The sequence below is a fragment of the Lethenteron reissneri genome, chromosome 38, assembly GCF_015708825.2.
Source record: "Lethenteron reissneri isolate LAM-NWPU_2019-01 chromosome 38, ASM1570882v1, whole genome shotgun sequence".
In the NCBI taxonomy this organism is placed as follows: Eukaryota; Metazoa; Chordata; class Hyperoartia; order Petromyzontiformes; family Petromyzontidae; genus Lethenteron; species Lethenteron reissneri.
In genome coordinates, this window is record NC_083816.1 from 8,756,917 (window position 1) to 8,784,562 (window position 27,646).

Here is a 27,646-nt window from a genome sequence, read left to right on the forward strand (position 1 = left end):
AATCCACTGTTGAGGCGGAGGCCTCTCCACACTGTGGTTGTTCAGGACAGTCGCTTGACTACACTTCACCAAGCTGGGCAGTGGAGGTTGGTCAAAGGATGGGGCATGCGCGGGGGCCCAGGACTGGTTCAGATATCACTCGCCACCGATGTTAGCCGTGGCCAGGAATCAAATTCAGGTCGCCAGATTCAAAGTGCAATGCGCGAACCACTGAACCAATGCTCCACCCCTATAGGAATGGAATAGAGTAGAGGCTGGATATAAGCACACCTCTCATATAAGCAACACATTTTTATATTACACTAGTGGGGGGGTGGGGGGGAGAAGGCAAAAAGCATCTTCGGATATAATCACACATGGACTTGGCTTCCAGACGGTTTGATTATATGCAGATTTGACTGTCGTTGAATATAATTTGCATACGATTTGCACACATCGCAAAATAATCAATTCTTACACACACACACGACTCAACGCTTGTATCAGGAAAAGCTAATCAATTCTAATCGAGGAATCGATGCAACATACTTTAAAAAAAATTATTTGAGCAGGTAAGGCCCACTGAGCTATATAGCTCTTTTTCAGAAGCGACCTGGCCACCAATTATATCACGTGGAAATTTATAGCAGCCGAATACTCTAAACGCATGTTTCGAAAGTTGGAGGGAAAAACCAGAAGACCCAGAAAAAAATCCACGTGACCACGGGGAGATCATGCAAACTCCAAATATACAGGCATCGTCAGGGCCGGGATCGAACCCAGGAACTCCTAAATACCACGCGAGCCAGTTTGCATCTCGCTACCGCGGTGCCCACTAGGCACCATCGCAGGCCTGATGATCAAAGGATAGATGCATTGCCATGTGTGCATGCCTCACAAGAAGAAGAAGTCTTACTCGAGGACATCCCGGTTAAACTGCTTTTGGCGGTTGCCGAGAAAGTCTCCGATCATCTGCCGACTGAGGCCCTTCCTCTGCAGCAGGAACTGGGCGACTCCGTACGGCGTGTCGGGGATAAACCCACGCTCCATCAGGAACTGGAGGCCCTTCTCCGCCTTTCTGCAGAGAGAGAGAGACACGCACGCATGCGCGCGTGGAGACAGAATGTAAAGCTTCGGAAACAAGCGGCGGGAAAATATGAGCGTGCCTCTCAATGCAATCGTACGTTGCAATTCGGATTTATTCAGCCGCGTCTCGAGGCGCCGTGCCGTCGCAGCCGCAGAAAATTGGGAGGCATGAATAACGGACAGATTGTTTTTCAGCCTCGCATGGGAAAACGTGATTGCAATTGCTTGCGACAAAAATATGTCCGGGTACGTGCTGAAAAAAAAAACCCGAAAACTTACCAAAACCCATTTGACAAGGATGAAGGCCTCCCCATCCCATGTTGTTTATGGGGATTGTTTGACCATATTTAATCAAAACGGTCAGTGCGGGAGGGATGCTAGCTGTGTAGCCGTGGCCGGGAATGGAACTCAGCTCGCCGAGTTCATAGCACAGCGCGCAAACATCTGCGCCACCACTCCGTCCCTCTCCCAGCATAAAAAAGAGCTTTAATAAAGACTAAATCAATAAAAAGGCCACGATTCTTTCACAAGCTCGGAGGCGGGGCCGCACGCGAGGGACGGTCGACCACGCACTTGTTGAAAAGGTTGAGCCCGATGCGGTAGAGGCGCTTGCGGATGACGTCGTTGGTGAAGGCGGGCGAGTCCCAGCTGTTGCACGTCTCCTTGTGGTAGCTCGGCTTGCTGTGCACCGTGTCGCGCAGGCTGTCCCGCGACGACTCCGAGCTGCAGTTCACCGTGTCGTTCGAGTTGGACGTACTATTCACGCTGTCGTTGTCTCCGTCCGAGGCGTCCGACTCCGACTTTGGGGGCCGGCCTGCGCCGCTCCCTCCCGCTCCCACCCCGCCCCCTCCGCCTCCGTTGATGCCCAGGTGCCCGTCGAGCCTCCCCCCACCGGCCCTGCCCAGCAGCGCGGGATGCCCACGGCCCGAGACCGCCCGCTTGGCCACCCTGTGGCCCACCGAGGGGTCCGCCGCCACCTCCGCGGCTTGCTCGACCGTCAGGAGCGGCGGCTGTCCGCACGGCTTGGTCGGGTCGCGGCAATCCGGACAGGACACGCGCCGCTGGTTGTCCGCCGGGACAAAGAGCCTCCCGCCGCCGCCGCCGCCGTTGCCGCCTTCGCCGCCGCCGTCGTCGCGCTCCGAGGTGCAGCGGACGAGGTCGCAGTAGGCCCTCGTTTCCTGGCCGCCCGGCGGCTGGAGGAGCCCGGCGGCCTCCCCGCCGACGCCCGACTCGTCGTCGATGTACAGCGTCACGGCGTCGTAGGGCGACGGCGGCGGGTAGACGATGGTGCCCAGCTCGTCGCCGCTCAGCATCCGTCCGCCGCCGCCGGCCATCCTCTGCGTCGCGGGATCGAGGACCCCGCCGTACTCGCCCCGGGCCGCGCCGTCCGCCTCCGAGCCCCGGCCGCCGAGCAGCGCGTCGTCGATGGTCTCGGCCAGGGAGCGCACCTGCTTGGAGAAGGCGCTCTCCAGGTCCGTGATGCCTTCCGCAAAGTCGCCGGCGGCGCCCGGGGGCATGGCGTGCGCCAAGCCGGGATCCATCATCCCCTTGCTGCTGTAGAAGGGCGGGCGCATCCGGTCGTGGTGGCACGGCGGCGGCAGGGAGCGGTCGGAAACCTCGTAGGGGATCTGCGAGTGCACGCCGCCCAGCGCGATGCGGCGCGGGAGGCGGCTCTCCGAGATGGAGCTGCGCAGACGCTCAAAGTTCCGGTTCATCTGGTACTGCCGGTACGCGGCCTGGATGGTGCAGGCAGCGCGGTGGGTTGCGAACCGCCCGCCGTATTTCCGCTCCAGCATTTCCACCTGCCGGAAGCGGAGACGGACGATCGGTCGCCGTGGAGTTACGACGCGCGGCACCGTTAATGAAGCGTTTGTTTTGACGTCTCACTTAAAAAACAAAACGGTCAACTGGGTTGACAAACGCTGTAGTTTGCACAAACACAAACGCATGAAAGCAATTTTCAGGTTCAGTTTCAGCGTCTAATTAGGAGTGCAATGTGCAATGCTGCTGCAATATCACTCTGCTGCTGTTAGCTGCGAGCAGGAATCGAACTCAGGTGGCTGGGTTCATTGAGCAGTGCGATGACCACTGCACAATCAATTTGCCACTTCTTAACAATATTTACTCACATTTTTGCACTTTTTGTATGTAATTAATCAGTGTACGTTATTTTGCAAGTAGTGCGAATGTTAACACAGTCCATTAATTTAGTTGACTGCCATATTATTTATTTTCAAACAATATCTGATTTCAAGCGAACGGTTATAATCCGTAGGGGTATCGATAATTGCGGGGGTCGGGCAAAGTATTTTTTTCATACAATTCTTTTTATCAATTTAATTGGCAGGCCAGGTTCATTTGATGTCACTGAAATAAAATACCAATGCAACGGATGTGGCTTCGTTGAGCAAGAAAAAAAAGGCGCACGTTAATGGCAGAGGAGAACCGAAAGGGTAAAGTGACATCTGAAAAGGCCACAGTGCTTCGGCGATGCAAACTCGTCACGGTCACAAATGAACAGTGCTACAACGTCTTCCCCCTCGAGAGGACTCAAATGTACAAAAGAAATGTATCTTCTTGGTTCTTTCGGTAAAGTCACGTAGAAGGGAAATAATAAAATAATAAAAATAAAACATAATAAAATACAATTCTCACGACGTTTCGGCCACAACGCAAACAGCGTCTCCCCGACAGACCTGGTCTTCACCTGAGGACGGCTGCTTGCGTTGTGGCCGAAATGTCGTGAGAATTATTTATTATGTTTTATTTTTAATATTTTATAATTTCCCTTCTACGTGACTTTACCGAAAGAATCAAGAAGATGAATCCCTGCAGTCACGAAAGCTTTAAATCGAAAAAAGAAATGTAAGCAAAGGCTGGCAACTGTTGTTATATAAATTTAAAAAAATTACCGGTTCAAGAGGGTTTGTACAAATTTACTTGAATCCACCATATGTTGCCCTCACTCAGTCCATACCTATAGCTAAAAACAAAATCCAATTTCCACTTTTTAACCTTTTTGTATCACCCAACAAATCTGGCCACCGTTTAACCGATTTGACTTCGTAATCCCCGTATCCGATGAGCGGTTCGCTCGGAATTCATTCATCGCTCTCCCGCGGGACGTTTTCAGCGCACTCGGCCAGTGGTGCGGCATTGCCATCATCCCGAGGGTTTGACCTTTGCCCTGCTAGCACAGGACTTGGCCGAGGCGTATTCTCCCCAGCTGATCGCCAGGCTGGCAGAGCATGAAAGCCACGGCCTCTCAGGAACCGCGCGACCGCCAGCTTCGGCATACGCGTAGACGCACAGCCCGATTGTCAATCAACTGCTGCCCGTAACCACTACAACCCATGCACGTACTATCCATGCGTGTCCCTGCTTAGCTTCCAATGTCTGATGGGATCAGGTGCATTCTGGGTGATTTGGTCATAGGCGTGGCTGCCAAAACATGAATACATGCAAGCTACTGTCATTGATTGATTTGCTCAGACACAATGAGAAATTCCTAAATCACCAATCCTTTGGCATTACTGGTGTGACGAGCCTTGAACCGTGGATCCCACCAGATCTACAATGTAACCGGTGTAAAGTAAAATGAACAAAACTATCACAATGCTACAGCATTGCGCCTTTACCATTGTCAAGCACCAGAGATATCATATGAGTCAAAAATATTTGATTTAGCAGGTAAAGCCTATTGAGCTTTAAGCTCTTTTTTCAAACGCAACCTGGCTACAAATGATAGCTCAACGAATTGGCTTATAATGTGGAAAGGTATCGCAGTCAAATGATCTAAACACATGTTTCTAAATGTGGAGGGAAAAACCGGAGGACCAGGAGAAAAATTCACGTGACCACCGCGAGAGAGACACACAAACTCCAAATATACAGCAGCAAGCGTCAGGGTCGGGATCGAACCCACGACCTCCCGTATACCAGGCGAGGGAGTTAACATCTCGCTACCGTGGACCGCGGGCCCCTCAAGGCCCCTGCGACAACCTGGCCCTGGCGATCGCGTGTCTCTGCGCAGACGCGGCCATCGCAGGAGTGGCCGCCGCAGACGCGGCCATCGCGCCGCCGCTCATCACCTGCTTGTCCTGCAGGTCCGCCGACAGCTCGTAGGCCCCGGCGTGGTTGCGCGACCGCTTCACCGTCTCCTCGTCCGCCTGCGTCCGCAGCAGGGAGCTTCCGCGCTGCAGCTTCAGCTTCTGCGACTTGGCCGGAGCCAGCGAGGACGAGGCGCTGGACCCGGCCGCTGCCGCCACCGCCACGCCGCTCCAGAAGCCGCGGGGGCAGCGGCTGCCCCTCTGCTGCGGGCCCGTGGGGTCCTGCAGGAAGGCTTGGCGGGCGCCCTCTGCGGAGGTCCGCACATCCGCCTCGCTCTCCACACTGTGGGGGTTGGGGGGGGAAGCGTCAATTTGTAAAAGTTCCACAGGCTGAGTGTCATTTCTATTCCATGTCAACAAACCCGCTTAGAATGCTGATGCTGGTGGTGCTGATGATGACGGTTCTTCATGCGGTGGCGGTCAGCGATGTCTCTGTCTAGACACAAGCTATGTTGAGAGCGAGACTGGAGGTGGTATGCCGGCGGTGGTAACAGCCGAATGAAACAAATAAAAGAGAACAAGGCAAAACATACGAGACAGACAATACCAATGTTATCATACAAAAACATTAAAACAATAAAAACATTTGAATTGAGTCAAATTCGCCACAATTCTTCAAATCACCAAAGGAGGGTTGAGTTGAATTACTATAAGCGTAAAAATGAAGAAAATGTTGCCGTGTATTTACCCAATAACAAGCATAGTTTCAATGACATTTTCAACCACTACTCGAGGAGTCTCTGATGGCTTTGGATGTAACACTCAGGCCGATTCGTGCAATGGCGATAACAAAGGCCCCTTTATAAACACACTGGCTGTTGAAAATTTATCTCCCGATTTGATTGCACATCCGCTCTCAAAACCCACCACAGCAGGAGCCCGAGCCCAGCCACCGTGGCTCTCCTGCAGTACAGCAAATCGCTCGCGGTCTCGTCGTCAACTTTATGGAGCCGTTCCCCAACGGCTTCCTTCCGTTGCGCCATCGCCGATTCGTCGCGGAGAGTTTGTCACGGAGCGCGACAGGGCGCGAGAGCCCCTTCCCGGCGCTCGCCGCATGCGGGAACGCACCGGTCAGTGTCTCAGCTGATTGTGAACTCACGACACGTAGCGTGGTCGCATAGCAGGCGCAGGAGCAGTCGGCCCCAGCACCGCCCCGGCGATTCGACGGAATGTCAAAGATACGGGGCTCGCCATTCGATCCGAGAACGTTATTTTTTCGACTTGACTTGCACCACGTTGTTTGTGTCGTCTGTCTGCATTGTGCTGATTGTCGTGTTCGGATTATTTTGATTGATTCGTGTGTTCCACGTCATTGAATTGTCTCCTCGCCTATCGTCCCATTAGTTTCTGCTCTTTGGTTCCTTTGCGTTGTGTGCTGCAATAGTATTGGCGGTCTCCCATATTCCATCTAATGTGTTTCGTCTAATCTGTGGTCTATGTGTCAAATGTATACCTTGTTGCTTGTCCATCGATCTCATTTGCTTATTGTGTTTCATTAGCATTGCCTGTTGGGTTCGCACTGCCAGTCTCGTCTGTCGTCTTTCTTTAACAATATCTACTGGACACGTGTGAAAAAAAGAGCCTCATAGCTCATCGGATTCCTCCACTGTAAATATTCTGATGTCATTCTTGCGTGTGTTCCGTCTCCTTTGCAGTTTGTCTCCTTCCCATCGCCCATCTCATTTCCTCCTGCCATTGTCTATTTTGTCTAGTTTCTTTCCTTAGCCCCCAAACACAATGGCACATATTTCGCACGAATCATAAACGATCGATCCTTGCACGCAACGATTCCATACACGCATCGCGAGCGTTAAGAATCAATATTAATTGATGATCGAACGCATCATTACATGCCTGGTCACGTACAACTACACACAACACCGCACATGCTCAAAGCGTGCATCACGCGGCAGACGCGGCGATGCGCTGTGAATTGCTTTATTTAATTCTGCGCTAGAGTAGACATACTCGTACGGCCCTATGTCAAGCTACCGCTGGACGAAGGCATCCCCAGACTGCGTCGGCTGTGGGGGTTATTTGACTATACTTCACCACGCTGGTCAGTGGGGGGGGGGGGGGGGGGGGTTGATGAAAAGGGGAAGGGAGGGAAAGGTGAGGTTCCCAGGATCGGTTCTGATTTTACTCGCTGCTGATGTTTGCCGTGGCCTGGAATGAGAGTCACGTCAGGCTGACAGCACAATAGCGTGGCGAACCGCTCTCAAATATTTAATGTTAAATATAATTAAATGAACAAGCTGTTGTAAACGAGACGAAACCACCCCAACGACAAATACGAGGACACTGAAAGGTCGACATTGATGGGACATTTTTTTTTTTGGAACGGCATTTTTCAATATTTACTCTGGTTTCTTAAAAAGCAATGACAATAGCATCCCAAGCAGCGTTCTTTACCCTCTAACCTTCCTGTTTACAAAACAATCGCTCGCCAAACGGTGAACGAGTCACCGTTCCTTGCCCATTTGCCCCCGAACTCACGGTTCACATATTTTTTGCACCACCAAAAAAAAGTGGCAAAGGAGCTATTTGCATGTCAAAGAAAAAATAAATAAGCCAAACATTGAAAAAAACACACACAGACGGGCGCGCGGTTTTCATGTAATTTTTTCATCGAGCGTTCATCTTGAGAGTAAATGTCATCGTCGCACAGCGGTGGCAGCCACCGCGTGAGGAAAGGGGAAGGAGCCGTCACAAATTTGACGGAGAGCCACAAGTTCCCTGACATTCTCAAACAACTCCGTCACCTCTCGTGGCCCCTGCCTCTCGCTGCGTTGAGTCACGTGCTTAAAGGTCGGGAATGAGGGCCTCGCCACTCCATGCGGGCCATGGGAGTTTATTTAACCATACTTTAACCACGCTGGTGAGTGCCGGTTGGTGAATGCGGAGAGCATAGCCTTGGGAGCATAGAAGCAGAGTAATAATACCGCATGGGTATTTGGGGTTGTGCTGTACAACTTTTCTCATCTTTGTGGGAGCATCTTCAGAAACTGGCCGTTCAGTTCCTGAAGAATCTCCCAGCGCGTAAAACGAAACGTCGGACATCATACCGAACGACACGCGGTGCAACCCAAAAATCAAAGCGAGTACGATGTTTAACACGTAGGCAATCGCGACCAATATCATCCATAATACAGTTTTTTTTGGGTTAGATCGTGTAAATATATAAATGTGTTGTTAAACCCGCCACCACCCGTCACAGCCAATTAGTGCTCTGTTTACGTGACAAACCTTATTAATTGGCTGTGTCGAGTGGTGGCGGCTTTAATGACACATTTATATATTTACGCGATCTAACCCCAAAAAAAACCTGTATTATAGTATGTGTTACGCTGAACTTCTCACGCACCGTACGTAGCCAACCATGCTAATCGGAGGAAGAACAACAAACGAAACGCTAAATAAGTAAATATACGGTACAACAATGGATGTTTCTGCACAGCCCTCTGCTGCAGTTGGGGGAGTGGGGGGAGGTGAAATCTCTATTCTGGCTCCAGAATAGCGATTTGGCGGGTGTGTTACGGGTGATTTGGACAACAGGCAGAGTTGTTGGGGGCAACACCTCGCATAATGCTGCAGCAGCAGCAGTAGCAGCATTTGAAGATGTGATGTTTGTCGATCACGCTGAGATCATAATTTGCGGTAAGATTCCCTCTTGCGGGCGAAAGGTTTTTTTTTGTGGCTGTTGTTAAAGTGACCAAATGGGAGTAATTGAAAATGAACGAAAAATAAGCAACGATGAAAACAGAGAGTGGTCGTGTGCCGCTCTCACGATGCGGCAGATGAAGCGACGATGGACGGAGGAGCATTTGTCTTGTTATCCTTTCAATTACAGTCGCTGCGCGGCAGAGTTTGTATTTCATATCACTCTCCGGTGACACTGTGTGATGCGAAACGCCACAATACACATTGTGGGGTTTTTTTTTTATCGATGGCGAACAACTAAAGCAAACCTAGGCTAAAAATACACACCCGACTATGCACACATTTCAGATGTCGCTGGTTTTTTTAAATATTTATTTCAGCATTTCTTTGCGCTAATTCTGCCAGTGCAGCAGCCAGCCAGCCAGCCAGCTTGATGAACATTTTAAATGCGGTCATTGCCCGGCTTGCAATTGCAACGGGGGCCCATCAAAGGCAGAGCAATAACAAACAGTGTTACCTAATAGTTTCTGCATGAGGGCGTACGAGATGAACCGACATAAATCCTGAGTTTACGTAAGATGCCTCCCAGCATCATGGACAAAAAATAAAACCCCAATCACTTTGGATTCCTATCCGAGCTGATGTTCATGCAACGCTCATGTGCAGGCAGGCCATGCAGGGAGATGAAAAAAAAGGAAATTGATGCAGTGCAACACGTGGCACGCGTGTGATTAGCATTGGGTGCGTGTCGATTTCAGTGCAGCACAGAAAGGGGATGATTTTTTTTTGCTGAATGGGTTTTTGTGAGCGTGTACGCGTGTGTGGGAGCGGCGGTGTAGCGGTGTAGCGCATTGCGAACCCGGCGGATCCAAATTCGATTCTCGCTAGACGGCCAACACCGGTGACGATTATCTGAACCGGTCCTGGGCCTCCCCTAGGTCGACTCGGCTTCTAACGAGTACCTGATGCGGCGTGTAAACATCGCCACTGGGGGGAGACAAAGGCGGCCGGGCGTGGTGTTGGCCACCCACCCCCTTGTGTGCCGCGTCGGCCTTCATAGGTGCTCGCTAACAAAGCTTACCCGCCAACAGCCCGTCAAAGGCTACACACGAGGGCATCTTTGTGTTTTGAGTGTATGTGTGTGTGAGCATTGAGTGGAAGGCGTCCAAACCCGAGCTGCGTGTGCCCCCCCCCCCCCCCCCGTAAAACGAGCAGCGGGTAATTATTATTATTATTAGAGCCACTGCGCGAGGGTCAAATGAACGAGGGGGCCGAAGCCACATCTTGCGCCGCAACGAGGGCGCAATCGGTGCCGATTCCCATGGTCGCCATGGAGACCACGCCATCGCTGGAGGTGGCGGTGGAGGTGTGCGCATCGCGGGATCCATTCATAGTGCGAGTGAGATGCGAGCCCGGGCGATATTCGTGCGAACGCCGCTTGCGATCCCGTGCTTGCTTGCACATATCCTCTCTGCATCCCTGCATCTCTGTATCTCTGCATCCCGCGAACCCTATTAAAAAAAACATTTCTCACAATTTTTTTATAGAAAAATTCCCAATTTTTTTTTTTATAATTCTACATTTGTTTTTACCAGGTCAGGTCCACTGAGCTGTATATATCTTTTTCGGGAAGCGACCTGGCCACAAATGATAGCCCAACGTGGACATTTACAGCAGCCGAATGCTCGAAACGCACGTTGATTCGAAATGCGGAGGTGAAAAACCCGGAGGAGTCGCAGGCAAATCCGCGTGGGCACGGTGAGAGATACACGCACACTCAGAATATACAGCGCGCGTGATGTCACGGGCGGGAGCAAACCCACGGCCTCCTGTACACCAGGCGAGGGAGTTAACATCTCGGCACAGCGACGGCCAAATCCCCCCCCCCCCCCTCCACTCCACCGCTCCTCCCTCCCCAACCAAAATCCTTCCGCTGAGCTCTGTGCAAGCTACGCACAGACATGGCACAAATTCCCCAGAAATTGCATTGGCAGAGGAGCCAAAGCGCAGGCTAAGCTCGCCCGACATCGCTCGCTAATAACAAAAGGGCGCCATATAAATAGAAAACAAATTCACGAACGCAACCTCCGCGTGCAACAAAACGTCTCGCCGATCCACCGCTGCATCCGAGCCGTGTGCCGTGCACAAACCAGAGGCTCACGGCGGCTGCTTGGTTATAGAGATGAGGCCGTGTCTCTTGCCCATCCCTATCAGCGTTACTTTTGTCTCTCCGCGTGCTCAAGTGCAGTCGAGCAACGGTCCGTTTCCTTGCTTCGCAACCGAGAAAAATAAAAAAGAAGGGGCCTTCCGTCTCGCATTGCAATCTCTTTCAGCTCCATCTCACTGCGCGCCACCAACCCCCGCGCCCAAGCTGCTGAATTGCGATGAAAAACGACCGCGTCAGCGATCCGAAACGCTGCGTTATAACGTAAAAAATACGGAGTGCATCGATGTCTGGTCGCCCGGCACGCCAGTGATTCATTTACAGGTGTAGGCCACCACCAGATCCGTTAAGACTCCAATCACCAGCCGTTCTCAATCCACTGCTGAATTAAAGTCTATTGTAGTGACTCCGCATCACTCCCAATGTAGCTCTGAGCTTCAATCAGCCCTGCATCCTTGCCAATGTAATCATAACACCATCTCGATGGCTTTGTCTTTACTCGTGTTCCACCCCCATGACCCAAACACCCCTGGAATGCATCCAATCAAGTCAGGTTTCAGAAGCTAAGCAAGGTTGGGCCTGGCTGTACGTATGCTAAACTTATTTCGCACTGTAAGTAACCAACCGTGCTAATCGGAGGTGCGGGGGAAGGACAACAAACTAAACACGAAAGCATTTCTCAGGAAATTAGTTTTCATTCTAGATTTCAAAGTGCATAGCTCCAGTTGCTTCCTAATATCGGAAGAGCATTCCAGACGGCCGCAGAAGTGCATCTGAAAGCGTGCGATGCAGTGATCGTCTTTGTTTGATGGTTAACTAAAAGCCACCGCTGCGAGGATGACCAGAGTTTGTGTGATGATGGTTTATGCTCCTTGACGAGATCAGCAAGTTATTGTGGTTCATTTGTGGCAATTGGTGCCTGGTTGTGAGACTGCCGTGCATGACACAGTGTCAAATGCTGTGGTGGTGGGGGAGCGGAACGCGTGACGAACTCCATTGTTGTATACTCCCTATGCTGCCTGCCTTCACTTTGGTGAAGCATGGTCAAACTAATCCCCCCCCCCCCACTCCCCACTGCGATTTGCTAGGTACGGGGGCCGGCCCTCTGAGCAGTAGACTGATAATTAAATGTATGTGTACGTGTCACGCCCATGCTGAATGCACGCATCATGCATATTGGGTCGTGCTGCATATGGGCAGTTCCACGATTATGGACACATTTATCAGACACTTTAAAAATCTAGGCAACAATTAATAAAATCACGATTGCTTTAAAAAAAATGTTCCAGTTTACTTGATAAGGGAGGAATGCTCATAACATATCGCGGTGTTGGATTGGCTCACACATGCGTGCTTGGAATGTGGATGGCGCATTCATTTTTAGTGCATTTATTCGATTAAAAATTAACCCGTAAAAACAAAGTTTTTCACTATAAATCCTTTATATGCGTGGCATCGGTTTTATTTTATTATTCATTTCTGTTTTTCTTGAGAAAGAGTTTCATTTTTTTCACATTGCTATTTTAAATTAAATATGAATTTTTTTTTCTCAAAAAGTGAAAAATTTTGGAAATTTTTTTTCACGAAAATAAATTGTCACGCACAACGAGTCTGTGTGCAAAATGTCAGCTCGATTGGATCACGGGAAGTGGGTTAAAAAACGACCGAAAGATTTGCACGGTCGTAAGCGCGCAAGCAAGCAAGCAAGCGAACTTAATATAAAGGATTTAAAAAGACGCGACATTTTCTAAAACTGTAGATAATAGCTGTCTTCAAAATGACTCTTGATACACATTATTTGGATGACTCCAGGACAAAATCGACCGCAAGGCTGCCTAAAGCGTGCAGATCTGTCCAGCGGCGTTTCTGTCTTCAAAATGACTCCCGATACACGTTATTTGGATAACTCCAGGACAAAATCGACCGCAAGGCTGCCTAAAGCGTGCAGATCTGTCCAGCGGCGTTTCTGTATTCCTTGGCGCGCACATTTGTTGTGCAACAAGCAAAGTTTCGCTCGGCCAATTCTGCGTCAGCCTTTGGGGCAACGCTGTCTTCGCTTCCCTTATCCCCGTCCTCATTTTGAATTGGGCTAGATCGCGATCTAACCCAAATAAAGCCTCTATTGTGGAGCTTTTCTCTTTTGCGCGCAAAAAAATCGCCGATGTGAAAACGATTTTACGAATTCCCGCGTCGCGACTTAAATGTCCGATATAAATATTGGCCAAAGTGATCGAAAAAACAAACCACCAACCGCCAATGAGCGTCAACAATGCCCGTCGCCGTTGTGCTGCCCCACCATTAGTTTGGGCCACATTGGTGACCTTGGTTGCACGTCAACACTGCCAATTAAGGGGGGGGGGGGAGGGGAATGTAACGATGCATTAATTAATCAATTAATATCGATTCGTACGCTCAACATGCATGCATCACATTGCACGAGTAGGAATATATTTTTTTTCTTCCCCCAATACGTAGACGTTGTACGTAATGGGTTCACGCGAACCCACAGTCCACTAGAGGCCGCTACATTCACTTAAAATGTTACAAGTAATAACCGATGTAAAGCGTTCATGACTGCAGGGATTCATCTTCTTGGTTCTTTCGGTAAAGTCACGTAGTAGGGAAGTAATAAAATAATAAAAATAAAACATAATAAAATAATATAGCTCACGACGTTTCAGCCACAACGCAAGCAGCCGTCCTCAGGTGAAGACCAGGTCTGTCGGGGAGACAGCGTCTGAAATCATTCCGACGCTGTCTCCCCGACAGACCTGGTCTTCACCTGAGGACGGCTGCTTGCGTTGTGGCCGAAACGTCGTGAGAATTATTTTATTATGTTTTATTTTTATTATTTTATTACTTCCCTTCTACGTAACTTTACCGAAAGAACCAAGAAGAAGCAATAACCGATTACTGAAACGAATTGCGACAATTCCAGCGAGAAATCGCGTGGCTCCCTGCTGCCGGCTTTGATTTTTTTTTCTGCATTACCAATCTTGGCTCAGCCACTTTATCACGGTGATATACGGTGGCACTTTACGCATATAAACATATCGCGCCCGAGAGCCAAATACTGTAAACGTAATACAATTTACAAGCTACATGAGCAAAATTGCGAGCGCAGAAAGACACAATTAATTCTGCCTCGATTATTTACCCGCAGCGGTAACAAAATCCATGCCTTTGTCAATCCACTGCTGGATGAAGGCAATCCCCGTACTCTGTCGATCGCTGGGGTTATTTGACTGTACACTTCACCGTGGTGGTTAATGACTGGACATCTGTGAAGCTGCATAGTTAATCGGATTCTTCCAGTCTAAGTACAGATTTTTTTTTTATTCTGATTCTGGTTGGCGATGGGGTTGTCCAGGAATGGCTCTGACATCACCGTCCACTGATGTTAGCCATGGGAGAGACTCGAACTCTGGATCTACAGATGTATAGTTGCAGTGCACAAACATCCCCCATGATCAACACGGTATGAGGAGGGCTGCATCCAGCAGTGAATTGACAAAGCACTGGAAATGATAACCATAATGAATTCAATATTGTACTGTATTGTATTTTCCGTGTGTGGGCGTATTAATATACAAGCAGAGGGCAGCAGCATTTTAAAATTCGGATCATTCACGAGAAAATAATGAAATAACCAATTGGATTCTTCACAACAGATTTTCCGGCAATGGAATACGATTTCACGTTGTTTATTAGACCTAGGTGTGAGATCACTACGACGCGCATCTCTTATGCAATGGAGACGCGGTATTAAATAATTATCAGAGTATTATTACTATTAATAATAATAATGACTTTTTAATCTAGAAGGATGCATTTGCATGGCGGTTACGTAGTCAGTGTCATATAGCCCCAGCCCACGCTGACGAATGTGCACGTAACCCGTTACGCAGAGGGCCTCATCTTCATTCTGCCGGCGCTCTCCATTCACAGCGAACAAACGAGGCGAGCGTCGATTCCCGTACGAGACGTCGAGCAACTAAAACACCGAGAAAGGCAGCCAGACGCACGCAGTCCCTGGCAAAACGAAAGCGTCGTGTGGAAACGCATGCCTCCGAATGAACTGGAACCAGGATGCTTCTGCTGCTGCTGTTTATTTTGAGCAAGCCGCACAGCGCTGTGCGAGCGCACTGTCATTTTTATTTTTCCATCTCCCGGTCTTCCCCTCCCCTTCCCTGCCTCCCATTGGACTGTGGTAGAAAAAAAAACGCAGGCCCAATGGCATTGCCATGAAAAAAACGTGTGCCATGTAAGGACGTTGCAGAGCGTTGCCTTGAAGATGCACCGATATCATTCCACATTCATTATAGATTCACAATTGCCTGCCCGGCCTAAATGAAAATTCATTACGCGTCATCGGCATACTCACTCTCCTCAGGCACGGCTCAGGCCCTTTTCATCAGGGAACCATTTCCAGCCTCGCACGGCAATTTCGCAATGGAACGCTGCTCGATTCATGTTTTATTTTTTGAAGGAAAAAAAAATGATAATTCGCTCGTCTCTGTACACAACACGGTGCCAAAGCGTTCGCTGGAAGGCGAAAACCACCGCATATTTTGACGTGGCAAAATGTGCAAGGAAGAGGCTCGCGGAAAGAAAGCGAATTAGTCAATGCATGCATCGGGATGCGATAATCTCAAAATGCAAACACTGTGATTGTTAATTAATCAAGCGAGCTTAATTGCAGTTTCTCAATCGAGCAAGCTTAATTGCAGTTCTCAACCATAGCTGGCCAACAAAGCCCCACCTTCAGCAAAAAAACACACACGTCCGACGCAGACACGAATGACGAACAATCATTAGCAGCGTCACTTGCAATGCAACTTAACAAGGTGACCGTTTTTTCGACGGTACTATAATTGGAAGACTGTGGCTACCAGATACGCTACAGCCCACTGGAAACAACACGGTCGACCTCGCCACAGAACGCCCTTCAAAAGTCACCCACAGTCTCCCGAATAAAACATCGCGGAGGGTTAAGATCCAACTGTCAGTCGGGCAACGAATGGCAAGAGTACGCGAATTCAAGGTAGAGCATTGCGACAACACGGCCATGCGAAACAACACGGGACGACTTCGCCGCAACATACAAACAAACAAAAACGCCCTTGCAGAAGTCTCCCCCACCGAATGCGTCCGGAATAAATCATCGCGTAGCGTAACTGCCATCTGTTTGTCGGCGGCAAAGGTGGGTTTAATCGCGCCCGGTGGCGGAGGAACTCAACGTGCAGACAAATCCTGCCGAGCCCGGCCAAAAGGGATAATCAAATAAGCCTCCAGAGCAAGCCCGAGCCACCATCGCGACGCGAGAGAACGCGTGAATATATCGTACCTCATAGCGGAGTCTTTTGCGGAACGCGCGTCGGGGAAGAGGGAATGAACGGTGTGTACTTCGCACGCTATATTTGTCTCATCGCGTCTCGACGACGTCTCCCGGCCACCCGATTGCCCTTGCGTCTTCTTCCTCCTCCTCCTCTCTCCGTCTGACACGCTACGAGTGCGTGCGTGCGTGCGTCTCTCTGTCTCTCCTCGCTCACTCGCACGCACGCGCCTCCTCTCTCTCGATGCACGCAGCGGAGGTGGGTGCCGCACGCTTCTGCTGCTACTGCTGCTGCTGCCGCTGCCGCTTCTGCCTCCCGTCCGTGCTGATTCGCAAGAGGACTCCGCGCGCCATGTACAGTGCACGGCAGAAGGGTCATCCGTGGCTCTTCATGAGGGTGTCACAGCTGACACGGCGCGCGATTAACCTCTGACCGCATCATCCCCCCCCTCTCTCTCTCTCCATGCGCACGGCGTCGTCACCCCGTCAACAGCACCTTCGCTGCCCGCCTCTTACCCTTGCGCGCAAAATTAATAAATAAAATACGAACGCGCGCGTACGTCTGCTGAATCATCACATGGGTGGAAAAGAACACACGCACATTTTGGTGTTAAATTATTTCAAACGGCGAATCGGATGAGCCTTAATAATAATGATTCATTGGTTTTCTCGATACCTGTGATTTTATTGTTCCTAATTTCAGCTTTGTTTTTCGCACAAAATCTAAATTCCCCATAGAGACTTTACAGGCTGCTGGGTAAAGTGCTGTTCGCGAGCACCTATGAAGGCCAGAACGGCACACGAGGGGGTGGGTAGCCAGCACCACGCTCGGCCGCCTTTGTCTCCCAACTGGCGTTTATTTACACATCGCACCAGGTACTCATTTGAGGCTGGGTCGACCCAGAGGAGGCCCAGGCCTGATTCAGATAATCGTCACTGGTGTTGGCCATGAGCGGGAATCGAACCCGCAAGCACACATACACACGCATTATTAACATCTTAATGATGTGTAAACCATGAATGTATACAATTGGTAAATCTACGTGCATTGAAACACAACCTAAATATTATATTCTGCAAATTACCATAGTCTGCTATTATTTACATCTCAAATTCAATATTGTAATGATACCATTTGTTCTGATAATCCTACTGTATACGGTCATTCATTCCAGATTATGGCACAGCGGAGTGGGACATTGCATACCAGTCAGCATGTCCGTATGCATTACTTTACAATGTGTAGTATGTGTAATCGTCTCTGTATCTATGAATGTGTACATGCATAGTAAATACTCCCACCGATTTTATAAAGCATCGTGAGATGCGGCCTCATGTAGACGCTACGCAAATCCAGTCCGTAATGTTATCAAGTATAACTGTGCGGACGTGTGCGTGATTAACAGAAGGCAATGCTCACCACAGAGGAATTAACAGAGGTGCCACGTCTCTCACAGAGGCTGCTGAACCACGCTTAGATGCATTTGACCAGCAACGCCTCTGCCAGATCACACGAATCAACTGGCGAATGAAAGTAGGCAGCACAGAAGCCAGAGAGAGGACGGAACAAGAGGCTGTCGGTCTTATTAATTATCAACTGGAAGAGACTACAATGGCTCAACATCCACTAAGGACGGACACCGCAAAGAGGTTACCATGAAAATTGGGGCAAGAGAAATTGACACGCGGAATACGAAAAAGAGGAAGACCTAGGACCAGATGGGCAGACGTAGAAGACGTAGAAGACTGTCTTCTTTGCACAATGGAATGTAACGATTACAAAAGCAGAGGCGGCGAAAGATCGGAAAATGCGGAGGGAATTTGTGTTGATAGCCCGAGCGAAACCGGGTAATGCTTTCCCAATAACGTTTACGTCACCGATGCTAGAAGTTTAGTTTCCCAGTGAGAACGCATGAGACCAGGAAAGTCTCCTTTGCAAGTGTAACCTGGGCCGCCGATCAATAAGGTGCCTGTGATCCTGGGCAGGTGGAGGCTGTAACGAGGGGTAAGGAACACTGGGTGGCCACGCGCATCTCACGTGAGTAAGGTCACAGCGTCTCCATGGGGTCACGGAATCTCCATGGGGTCACGGTGTCTCCAACATCGACCCTTACCAGTTGATTAGCTCCAGCTCAAAGAGGGATGGAGCGCGCTCCGACGCACAGTGCAGGCACCACATCGCAACGAAGAGCAACCCCGGAAAAAAATATGCAAATAAAAAACCTGAGATATATATTTTTAAAAAATCTATTACGAATTAAAAAATAATCAAATCAGATCCACTGTGGCCTGCACCAGTGCAGGATCTTGCAGAAGCATCCAGTGCACCCAGATGGCAGGACTCATTCGTAAAGATGAAGACAGAAAGGAGACGAAGAAGAAAGGGAACACGTAAATCCACAGCGGCTTGACCACGCGAGCCCGCACAGATTTTCCGGCTTCGCCGAGAGAAGTCAGGGTCTCACGTAGACCACTGCACAGCGGAGGATACGAGGAAGATTTGTCTGGTGGCGGTGATCGCATCAGCAGAAAAGTACGACCGGAATAAACGTCGGCAAAAATTTTAACATTTCACGACTGCACTCGCTACTGCATGATTTGTTCGCGACGGTTGGAGGGGTTATATAAATTTAAAACAAAAGGCTGAGCTGGTCACGAGAAAGAGCAAGCGATGCAGCAGCAGCATCAGCAACAACAGCTGCCAAAGTTACACTGAAGCACAGATCTGGGTCGGAGGCTTTCGCTCTTAGAATTCCAGCGGTTGGGCTGCTGAGAGGAGAGGGCACAGCAGGCGTGGCGGGGGCATCATCATTGGCCACGGTGTGGGCTGCTGGGATGATGGGGAGGGTGTCAGTGGTGGTGGTTTGCACAGTGTGGGGAAGGGTGGGTTCCATACATGGGAAACGTGCAGAGTGGTTGGGGCCCCTGGCGGCTTGTGGTGGATGTAAAGTGGAGGGTGGGGTGGGGGGCGCAACACAGATGAAGATGATGCGATGATGCTTGACGTGCACGGGCATTGGTCTGTTGGAGGACAGCAGCATGGAAAACATTTGAACTCAAATCTACCGTTTCGATTTAAAGCTTTCGTGACTGCAGGGGTTCATCTTCTTGGTTCTTTCGGTAAAGTCACGTAGAAGGGAAGCAATAAAATAATAAAAATAAAACATAATAAAATAAAATAATTCTCACGACGTTTCGGCCACAACGCAAGCAGCCGTCCTGAGGACGGCTGCTTGCGTTGTGGCCGAACCAAGAAGATCAAATCTACCGGTCTGGCTTTGTCTGCTGGGCATTTTAATGTTTTTTTTGCTATAATTAATCCGCTAAGAAAAATCGATGCATAGCAGGCTGGGACCGATGGGGAAACGCATAACCATACCAGTGCCGCTAAATTATGTACGCATCTCTAACCGAAATAGAGCCGTCGGGGCGATGTTAATGCCCACAGCGCGTGCACACTTGCCAAGATGAACTAAATATACACACGCTTACGTGTACCCGACATGCCGCTGCGGAAAGCCTAAGGGGGTGGCGGGGAGGGGAGGCAAATAAACAAAGCGTCTTTCGGAGATCTAACATGTATGATCCGTGCGCTGCCCAAGCAGCTTTTGGACTGTGACAGGTTGCTTGAGTGGTGGTGGGGGGGATGAGTGGTGGGGGGGGGGGGATGAGTGGTGGGGGTCGACTCCACTCACCCCTCACAAATTGTGGCGGAATTATCCCGCCCTCCTCCAAGTTAAATGAAGCGTCCCGCGGCGCGAGAAGTTACAATCGCCCCATGAGTCATTACCGACCGCCTCTGTCTTTGCCTCCTGTGATCAACGGGGCCACCAACAGCAAAGGGGCATAAGTAAGAAAGACGTCCTCCTGCCCAGTGGCATGTGGATTTACAATTGTTGCTGTTGCTGCTGCTGCGCAGGTCCCAAGCCCTTAGAACGTCACACGGCCAGCAACAAACAGCACGGTCATATCTTTTTGGTTCTTTCGGTAAAGTCACGTAGAAGGGATGTCATAAAATAATAAAAATTAAACAATTTTTTTATGTTTTATTTAAAAATAGTTTTATTTGTATAATGTTTTATTTTAAAATTATGTTTTATTTGTATTATTTTATTATTTCCCTTCTACAAATAAAACATAATTTTAAAAAATAATGTTTAATTTGTATTATTTTCTTATTTCCCTTCTACGTGACTTTACCGAAAGAACCAAGAAGATGAATCCCTGCAGTCACGAAAGCTTTAAATCGAAAAGCACGGCCATAGTTGTAACAGACAAGGGTTAAATCGTCGCCTCGAGTTGAGCACGGTTTTCGTGGCAGCTTTCGAAACAAGGCGACGGAAGGGAATTCCAAATGTGATGTGCCGTACTTTTTGTTATTTTCGGTAAAGTCACGTGGGTAAAAAATCAAATGAATGAAAACAACTAAATCAAATCACGATGTTTCGGGCGCAACACAAGTGTCTAAGAGATGGCTGTGACGAGGAATTATATAGTCGCGGGGGATGGAGGGAGGGGAGGAGGGCCATGGTGAGTGTGTGGCAGAGGTCGCAAACGGGTTTTGATTCCTTACCCGTACCCGGCCGCACCAGGGTCGCAAATGGGTACCCGTACCCGGCCGGGTACGGGTAGCCCGGCCGGGTACGGGTAGCCGTTGCCTACCCGTACCCGTACCCTACCTGAAATGAGTGACAAACGGCTACTCACCAGTGACTCACGGCCTTCCCGTACCCGTACCCGGCCGCACCAGGGTCGCAAACGGCTACCCGTACCCGGGCTGTGGACCGTGTACAAGTCAGTGCACTGCACGGGAGACCCGCTCCGATCCACGGGGATGTTTAAGAGAAGAATATCGCGATATTATCCGCAAGTTTACTCCACTAATCTGCGCGGGTAATAGGAAGATATTCGGCAATGCAGGATGGGAATAATATGAAAAAACAACAGAGTTACCGAAAATTGAAGTTTTTCTTTGCGGGAACCAAATTTACATGGAAGATGTCGTATAAAAATAAAGCATTGTTACGATTACAAAACACTATACTTTTTAAACGCTTTCTAAGACATATACTTTTTAAAATATGTTATTCTTGCAGGTATCTAGACTGGCTCTTGCTTTACAGCCTCTGATTAAATATATCGAGTGGAGCGGTGGTGCAGTGATTAACACCCTGCACTCGAAACTCATATCTTGGAATCGAACTCGAGTTAATGTGCACTCTGTTTACAAAGGAACCCGAGTTCAATTCCAAGGTATGCCCGACATAGTTGGAAAGTGGTGTCTGTGTTATTTACATTAATATTTTTCCAGTGATAGCAGTGAAACACAGCCTACCAATTAAATTGAGAAACAATTGTACGAAACACGGACCTCTCCCATCACAAACTATTGACAGTGGCTTATAACACCCGCTGTGAAATCAGATTTTATCTGAAAAACGACAACCTTGGATTGTCATATAAAGGTATAGGTTGAGTTAACGTGCACTCTATTAACAAAATAACACCGATTCGTGAAACATATTGGTCACCTGGTATACCTTACCCAACATGTTTGATTGGTCAATTAAAAAAAAACTCGTAAAAGATGCAAAAAAACTAAATTCTCAATTGTATTCTAAAAGAGGGGATGTGAGTGGTGGCAGAGCGGTCAGTGCACTGCGTGATGAAATCAGCACGTGGGTTTCTAACGTTTAGCTGTAGTCACGGCTAACATCAATTACGAGTAATATCTGAACCGGTTATTACCGGTAACCAACCCCCAATTCCGACCCGACATCAACACTCACCGACCACAACGGTGAAGTATGATCAAACAACTCACACAAAATTCATTATCATTCAGAAATGGTTATGATCTGGAGCGGTCTTCATCCAGCAGCGGACTGAACATGACTGATTATTTTATATACATATATAGCCATACGGCACAGCGGTTCACGTATGGCCAAACTGATCAGTTTTGAAACGCAAATAACGAATACATCCAATGTAATGGCACGCTATATAACGCACGTTGACAGGCAGCGGCTGCCCGACTTGTCAGATGCTTGCATCTCTGTACGTTTCCTCCAAGACCAATTACAGCGCATCTTGCCCAAGTAGCAGACGCACTGAGAAGAGCTGAAGGGGGACAAGGGGGGCGACGCGTGAGGACGACCATACACACTCTTAGTTATAATAAAATAATTCTCCCTGACAGACCTGGTCTTCACCTGAGGACGGCTGCTTGCGTTGTGGCCGAAACGTCGTGAGAATAATTTTATTATGTTTTATTTTTATTATTGTATTACTTCCCTTCTACGTGACTTTACCGAAAGAACCAAGAAGATGAACCCCTGCAGTCACGAAAGCTTTAAATCGAAATTTACACAAATTAAAATTATTATTTTATTTTTTATTAATTTTAATTTAAATTTTTTATCTACGTGACGTTACCGAAAAAACTACGAGTATGAATCCTTGCAGTCACGAAAGCTTCAAATCTAGACGACCACACACACACATACCCGTCTCTCCGCCGTATGCTCACTCGTACCAACAGCGCAACCACGTTCACGCCGGGGCACCCAACGTTGTCACAAAGGTCAGCTTAGTTAGACGAGAGTGCCATCTTGAAGGAGGCTGTTTGCATTCACGAATAATGAACGCCCACTGAGGAAGACTAATGTTTGCTTTGTGCGGCTCACGCGGGTACAATGCCAAATTGGACTCTGTTCCGTTCTGCTGAAATTGGTGGGGGGTGGAGGTGTGGAGGGCAGTGACGCTGCAGTGGTTATCGCGGACTGCACTATGCAAATTCTTAGGTTTTTTCGGTAAAGTCACGTAGATAAAACATTTAAAATTAATAAAAGTAAAATAAAAATAAAATAAAAATCACGACGTTTCGGAGGCAACACAAGCTTCCGTCTTGAGGTGGAACCGTCACAGCACGATAGCTGTATCAAGTGAGAGAAGCTTCAAATCTAGAATGCACTATGCAAGCTGCAACCTGAGTTTGATCATTATCAGCCACGGCTAACGTCAGTGGCGAGTGACATGTGAACCGGTCCTGGGTTTCCCCAACCCTCCCATATCAATAGCTACCACTAACCAGTGAAACAGTGTGGTGAAGCACGGTCCAATAACCCCCCATGAAGGCATGGAGAGGCCTCCATGCAGCAGGAGCCTGACAGAGGGACGTGTTAATAAAATGCTGAAACAATGGGGCATCAGATTGAGTAACATTGCGATGCTGTGGTTGGTGTCATTTTAATTATGGTTAAGCAGATGCCATTATTTTAGCATTCGAGAGCTAAGTGACATAATCATTATCTCGCCAGGGAGACTTGGGGTACATGTAAAGCAAGTAGAAAATAGTGGTAATGATGAATTGAGTAGTGGGTTTCATACATGACAAATTATCTATATATATAAAATCGTTCATGTCTGTCTGTGTGTGTGTGTGTGGACTTTGGCCCATACGCACTTTCATTGGACGGCGGTTGCCCCTGGCAACGGCTAGCCACGCCTTCGCCGCTTTCATTGGACCTGGCAACGGCTAGCCACGCCTTCGCCAAGGGCTGCAGTTTCATTGGACGGCAATTGCCCCTGCCAACGGCTAGCCACGCCTTCGCCACTTTCATAAGCTCCGTATTTAATTAAATAATAGCCATTACACAGTATTGTTGGAGCGCTAGGGGGGGGAGGAAGGAACGCCACCCGTACCCTGCCTCTTCCAAGCCGACAATTTTAGGCGAGGCTGCAGGCTTTGCACGCTACTAGGCCTCGACACCCACCACGCCACTCTGAGGTAAATTCAAAGTTTTTCCTACTCTTCACTACACCCCCACCACAATGTGTGCTATTAATATTACTTTTAAACCCAACGCGCCAACAATCGATTACTTTAATGTTCACTGTACAAATACTCATTAAGCTGGGTGAGCGTACTGCCAGTCTATCATGTACACTGTAGCCTGCTTATTAAGCTCGGTGAGCGTACTGCCACTATCATGTACACTCTAGCCTGCTTATGAAGCTGAGTGCGTGTACTGGCAGTCTATAATGTGGACTCTTGCCTGGTTATTATAATCGATTCTTTATATGTTCTTTGTACAAACAGTCATTAAGCTGCTTGAGCGACCCCAGTTCGATTCCAACTCACGCCCACCACCGCTGACGATTATTTGAAACGGACCTGGCCCTCCCCTAGGTCCACTCAGCCTCAAAAGCGTAACTGCTGTCGTGTGTGAACATCGTCACTGGGGAGACAAAGGCGGCGGGGCATCGTGGATCCAAGTCCCGGGCCAAGCCGGGTCATGTGTATGTGTGTTTGTGTTTATGTGTATGTCTGTGTGTCTCTATGTATGTGTGTATGTATGTGTATGTATGTGTTTGTGTGTATGTGTGTGTATGTATGTGTGTTATGTGTCTGTCTGTGTCTGCATGTATGTGTGTGTGTATTGTGTATGTGTTTGTGTGCATGTATGTGTGTGTTTGTGTGTATGTGTATGTCTGTGTGTATGTGTTTGTGTGTATGTCTGTGTATGTATGTGTGTGTATGTGTTTGTATGTGTTTGTGTGTTTACGCTCGCATTACACAAATGTGTTGCTGGTCTAAGGCGTTCCTCGCACAGCATTGCCGCTTTATTATTTCAGTCGTTTACTGCCTTACGCACCCTGAAAGTCGTGTGTGTCTGCAGCAAGCGCGTGTATGTGTACCTATGGACGCGCGCGCGTGTGTTGTGTAGGGGGAACGGTAGTGTAGTGCTTAGCGTGCTGCCTGTGTCTGTGTGTGTGTGTGTGTCTGTGTGTGTGTCTGTGTGTGTGTCTGTGTGTGTGCGTGTGTGGTGTGTGGGGAGCGGTAGTGTAGTGGTTAGCGTGCTGTCTGTGTGTGTGTTTCTGTCTGTGTGTGTCTGCGTGTGTCTGTGTGTGTGTCTGTGCGTGTGTGGTGTGTGAGGAGCGGTGGGTGTAGTGCTTAACGCTACGCTGCGCTACCAACCCGGCAAACCCAGTTCGATTCCCGCTCACGGCCACCACCGGTGACGATTATTTGAACCTCCCCTAGGTCGACTCTGCCTCAAACGAGTAACTTAACTACTGTAGCGTATTAACATCGCCACTGGGGAGACAAAGGCGGCCGGCCGTGGTAGATACAAGTCCCGGGCGAAGCCGGGTAGTACAGCTAGTGTTAGTATACAATCGTAAGCACGTTATTAAAATGTTCAATAAATTACCTTCACTTGATAAATGCATTTAAGCGTTGATCAAAAGAATGCAAAGATAATTACGTGGATGGTTTGCAGAATTAACTCACTGAAAAACAGCAGAATTGCAGGCGAATTTTCAAACCGTGCATGATCAAATAATATCTGTAGATATGACGGTTCACCGGCGAGAATGCAATGTGGACAAGAGCAATCACAGGATACTGTCAGTGTGAAATGAATGCACACCCCCAAGTTCAGCATAATGACTCACGAACAAGACGCACGACCTGGCCACTACAACTTAAAATGATCGCGACGGTATCACTCACGAAGCCCTGGTGCTAGCTCGGTAATCAGGAGTAACCAAGAGACAGGCTTGTGTTCGTTTGACACGTAAGCTTTTGTGACCAATATTATTAATAATAAACGGGGTTTTTTGGGGGGTAATATCACGTAAATATAAATGTGTCATTAACCCTCCCCCCCCCCTCCCACCACGGACACAGCCAATAAGTAAAATCGGGAGATTTTGCCAGAATTGTGAAGAGACCTACCTGCTTCGGGTCTTAAAATACTTAAGATCCAGCGTCATGGGGAAAAATCGCCCGATGGTGCTGGATGTAATTACCAGCGAAACGTCATTGCTCAAATTGTAAATGTTGTGGCGCTTACTCTACAAACACACCGGTGGGCTGACGGAGTAACTGATGGGCACGTTTTGTTCACGTGATGAACCTTACTAAATGGCTCTGTCGGATGCTGGTGGGTTAACGACACATTAATACAGTACTTGAGCAATCTAACACACACAAAAACCTTTGAGGTTCATGTTATCTTTCACAACGAAGGGAAAAAGGCTAAAGATGCAGCCCTGAAATGTCTTGCTCAAGCCACTCGTGGCGGATGGGCCTCCGCTTTCGGAGAGCTCTACATTGCCCCCTGCGGAGGGTATTTGGCCTACTCATCCACACTTGTCTAGACGGTCTCGGAAAAGTGCCCACACTTTACCCCACCGTACGTGACCCGCGGTAAACCCATGAATATCGTCGCGTCGACAAATCAGGTGTTCAGAATCCTGCATCATTGTTTCAACTGCTGCGCAGATTGATTGAATCTCCGACCTCTGGACCGCACGGTCAGCGTGATAATCGTCACGCCACTGCACCGTCCCGCTTTAATGAAAGAAATCGCGTTAAATACTTCCGCAATTTCCTGCACACAGTCGCCGTACTAGCTACCCCATTAAGGTCACGTCCATTGTACTTAAATGTTACCCAGGCGACGGAGCTGTCTTGAGACAGACAGTCTGCGTTTGCTACAATGCCCCACAGCAATATGGTGCAGAAGCAGCAAATAAATAAAACATTAGTTGAAATGGGCACGAAAGGGCACAAGAAGATCCACGACTGAAAAGAGTACGTTGCTGAATAAGGTCCCAATACATGGAGCGAAACGTCAGACACCACGCTGAACGACATGCGGCAACGACTCGAAAACATACCGCAGAGCCATATAGCTCAAACGCAGCAACCTACGAGGCAGCAAAACGTCTGTTGGTGAGAAAAAACATATATTGCTTGGCATTCAAATGTCAACATTCGAAGGAGCGCTGTGTTGCCTCGACCTAATATTAAGCGCCTGCCAACCCACGTTTTGACAAACCGCTATAGCACGTAACAGATAAGGCTGTCCCTTCACAAACCAGTGTGTTACATGTGGCACTGCTTGTGCGTGGTGGTGGTGGTGGTGATGCTGTGTGACCATTACCACGATCGCAGAAAGCGGACAAGTGTGCACAGCGACCAACAACCGCACGGAATTCTCTCCAGAGGTCTGTATCCTTTCTTCATTCTGCCGGCTTCACAGACAGAGACGGAGTAGAAGCCTGCCCGGGTGGTATCTTCTCCAAATTGTTATTCCATAACGATCTCGACGGGGCCGCAAAAATCACTCGGTCACTCAAGACATTGTGGCGCTATAAAACTTCATTTCAAAACCCTCAGTGGTGCTGTAAAAATAAAAAAATAAACATCTCCCAACAGCCAGCGATGATCGAGCAAAATCGAGACACCTCGAGCCAAGACGCCTGTTTGCTGCCAGTTGCCAGCGAAGTAATGATCTC

The 27,646-nt window shown here is 48.7% G+C and overlaps 1 protein-coding gene across 6 annotated transcripts in view; it reads right to left on the reverse strand.

Annotated features, from left to right (window-relative positions):
• Nucleotides 1–27,646, reverse strand: part of LOC133351768 (IQ motif and SEC7 domain-containing protein 1-like) — a 229,677-nt gene that overhangs the window by 32,634 nt on the left and 169,397 nt on the right. For 3 of the 6 annotated variants that reach the window (XM_061567262.1, XM_061567267.1, XM_061567266.1), the window contains exons 2-4: nucleotides 5,157–5,457; nucleotides 1,639–2,867; nucleotides 896–1,057 (exon numbers count right to left, since the gene is read on the reverse strand). In XM_061567262.1, the coding sequence (XP_061423246.1) occupies nucleotides 896–1,057; nucleotides 1,639–2,867; nucleotides 5,157–5,457 (1,692 nt within the window). Of the gene's footprint in view, nucleotides 1–895; nucleotides 1,058–1,638; nucleotides 2,868–5,156; nucleotides 5,458–16,345; nucleotides 16,802–18,447; nucleotides 18,552–27,291; nucleotides 27,392–27,646 lie in introns of those variants that run through there. The other 3 variants (XM_061567263.1, XM_061567264.1, XM_061567265.1) reach the window with 3 other exon arrangements.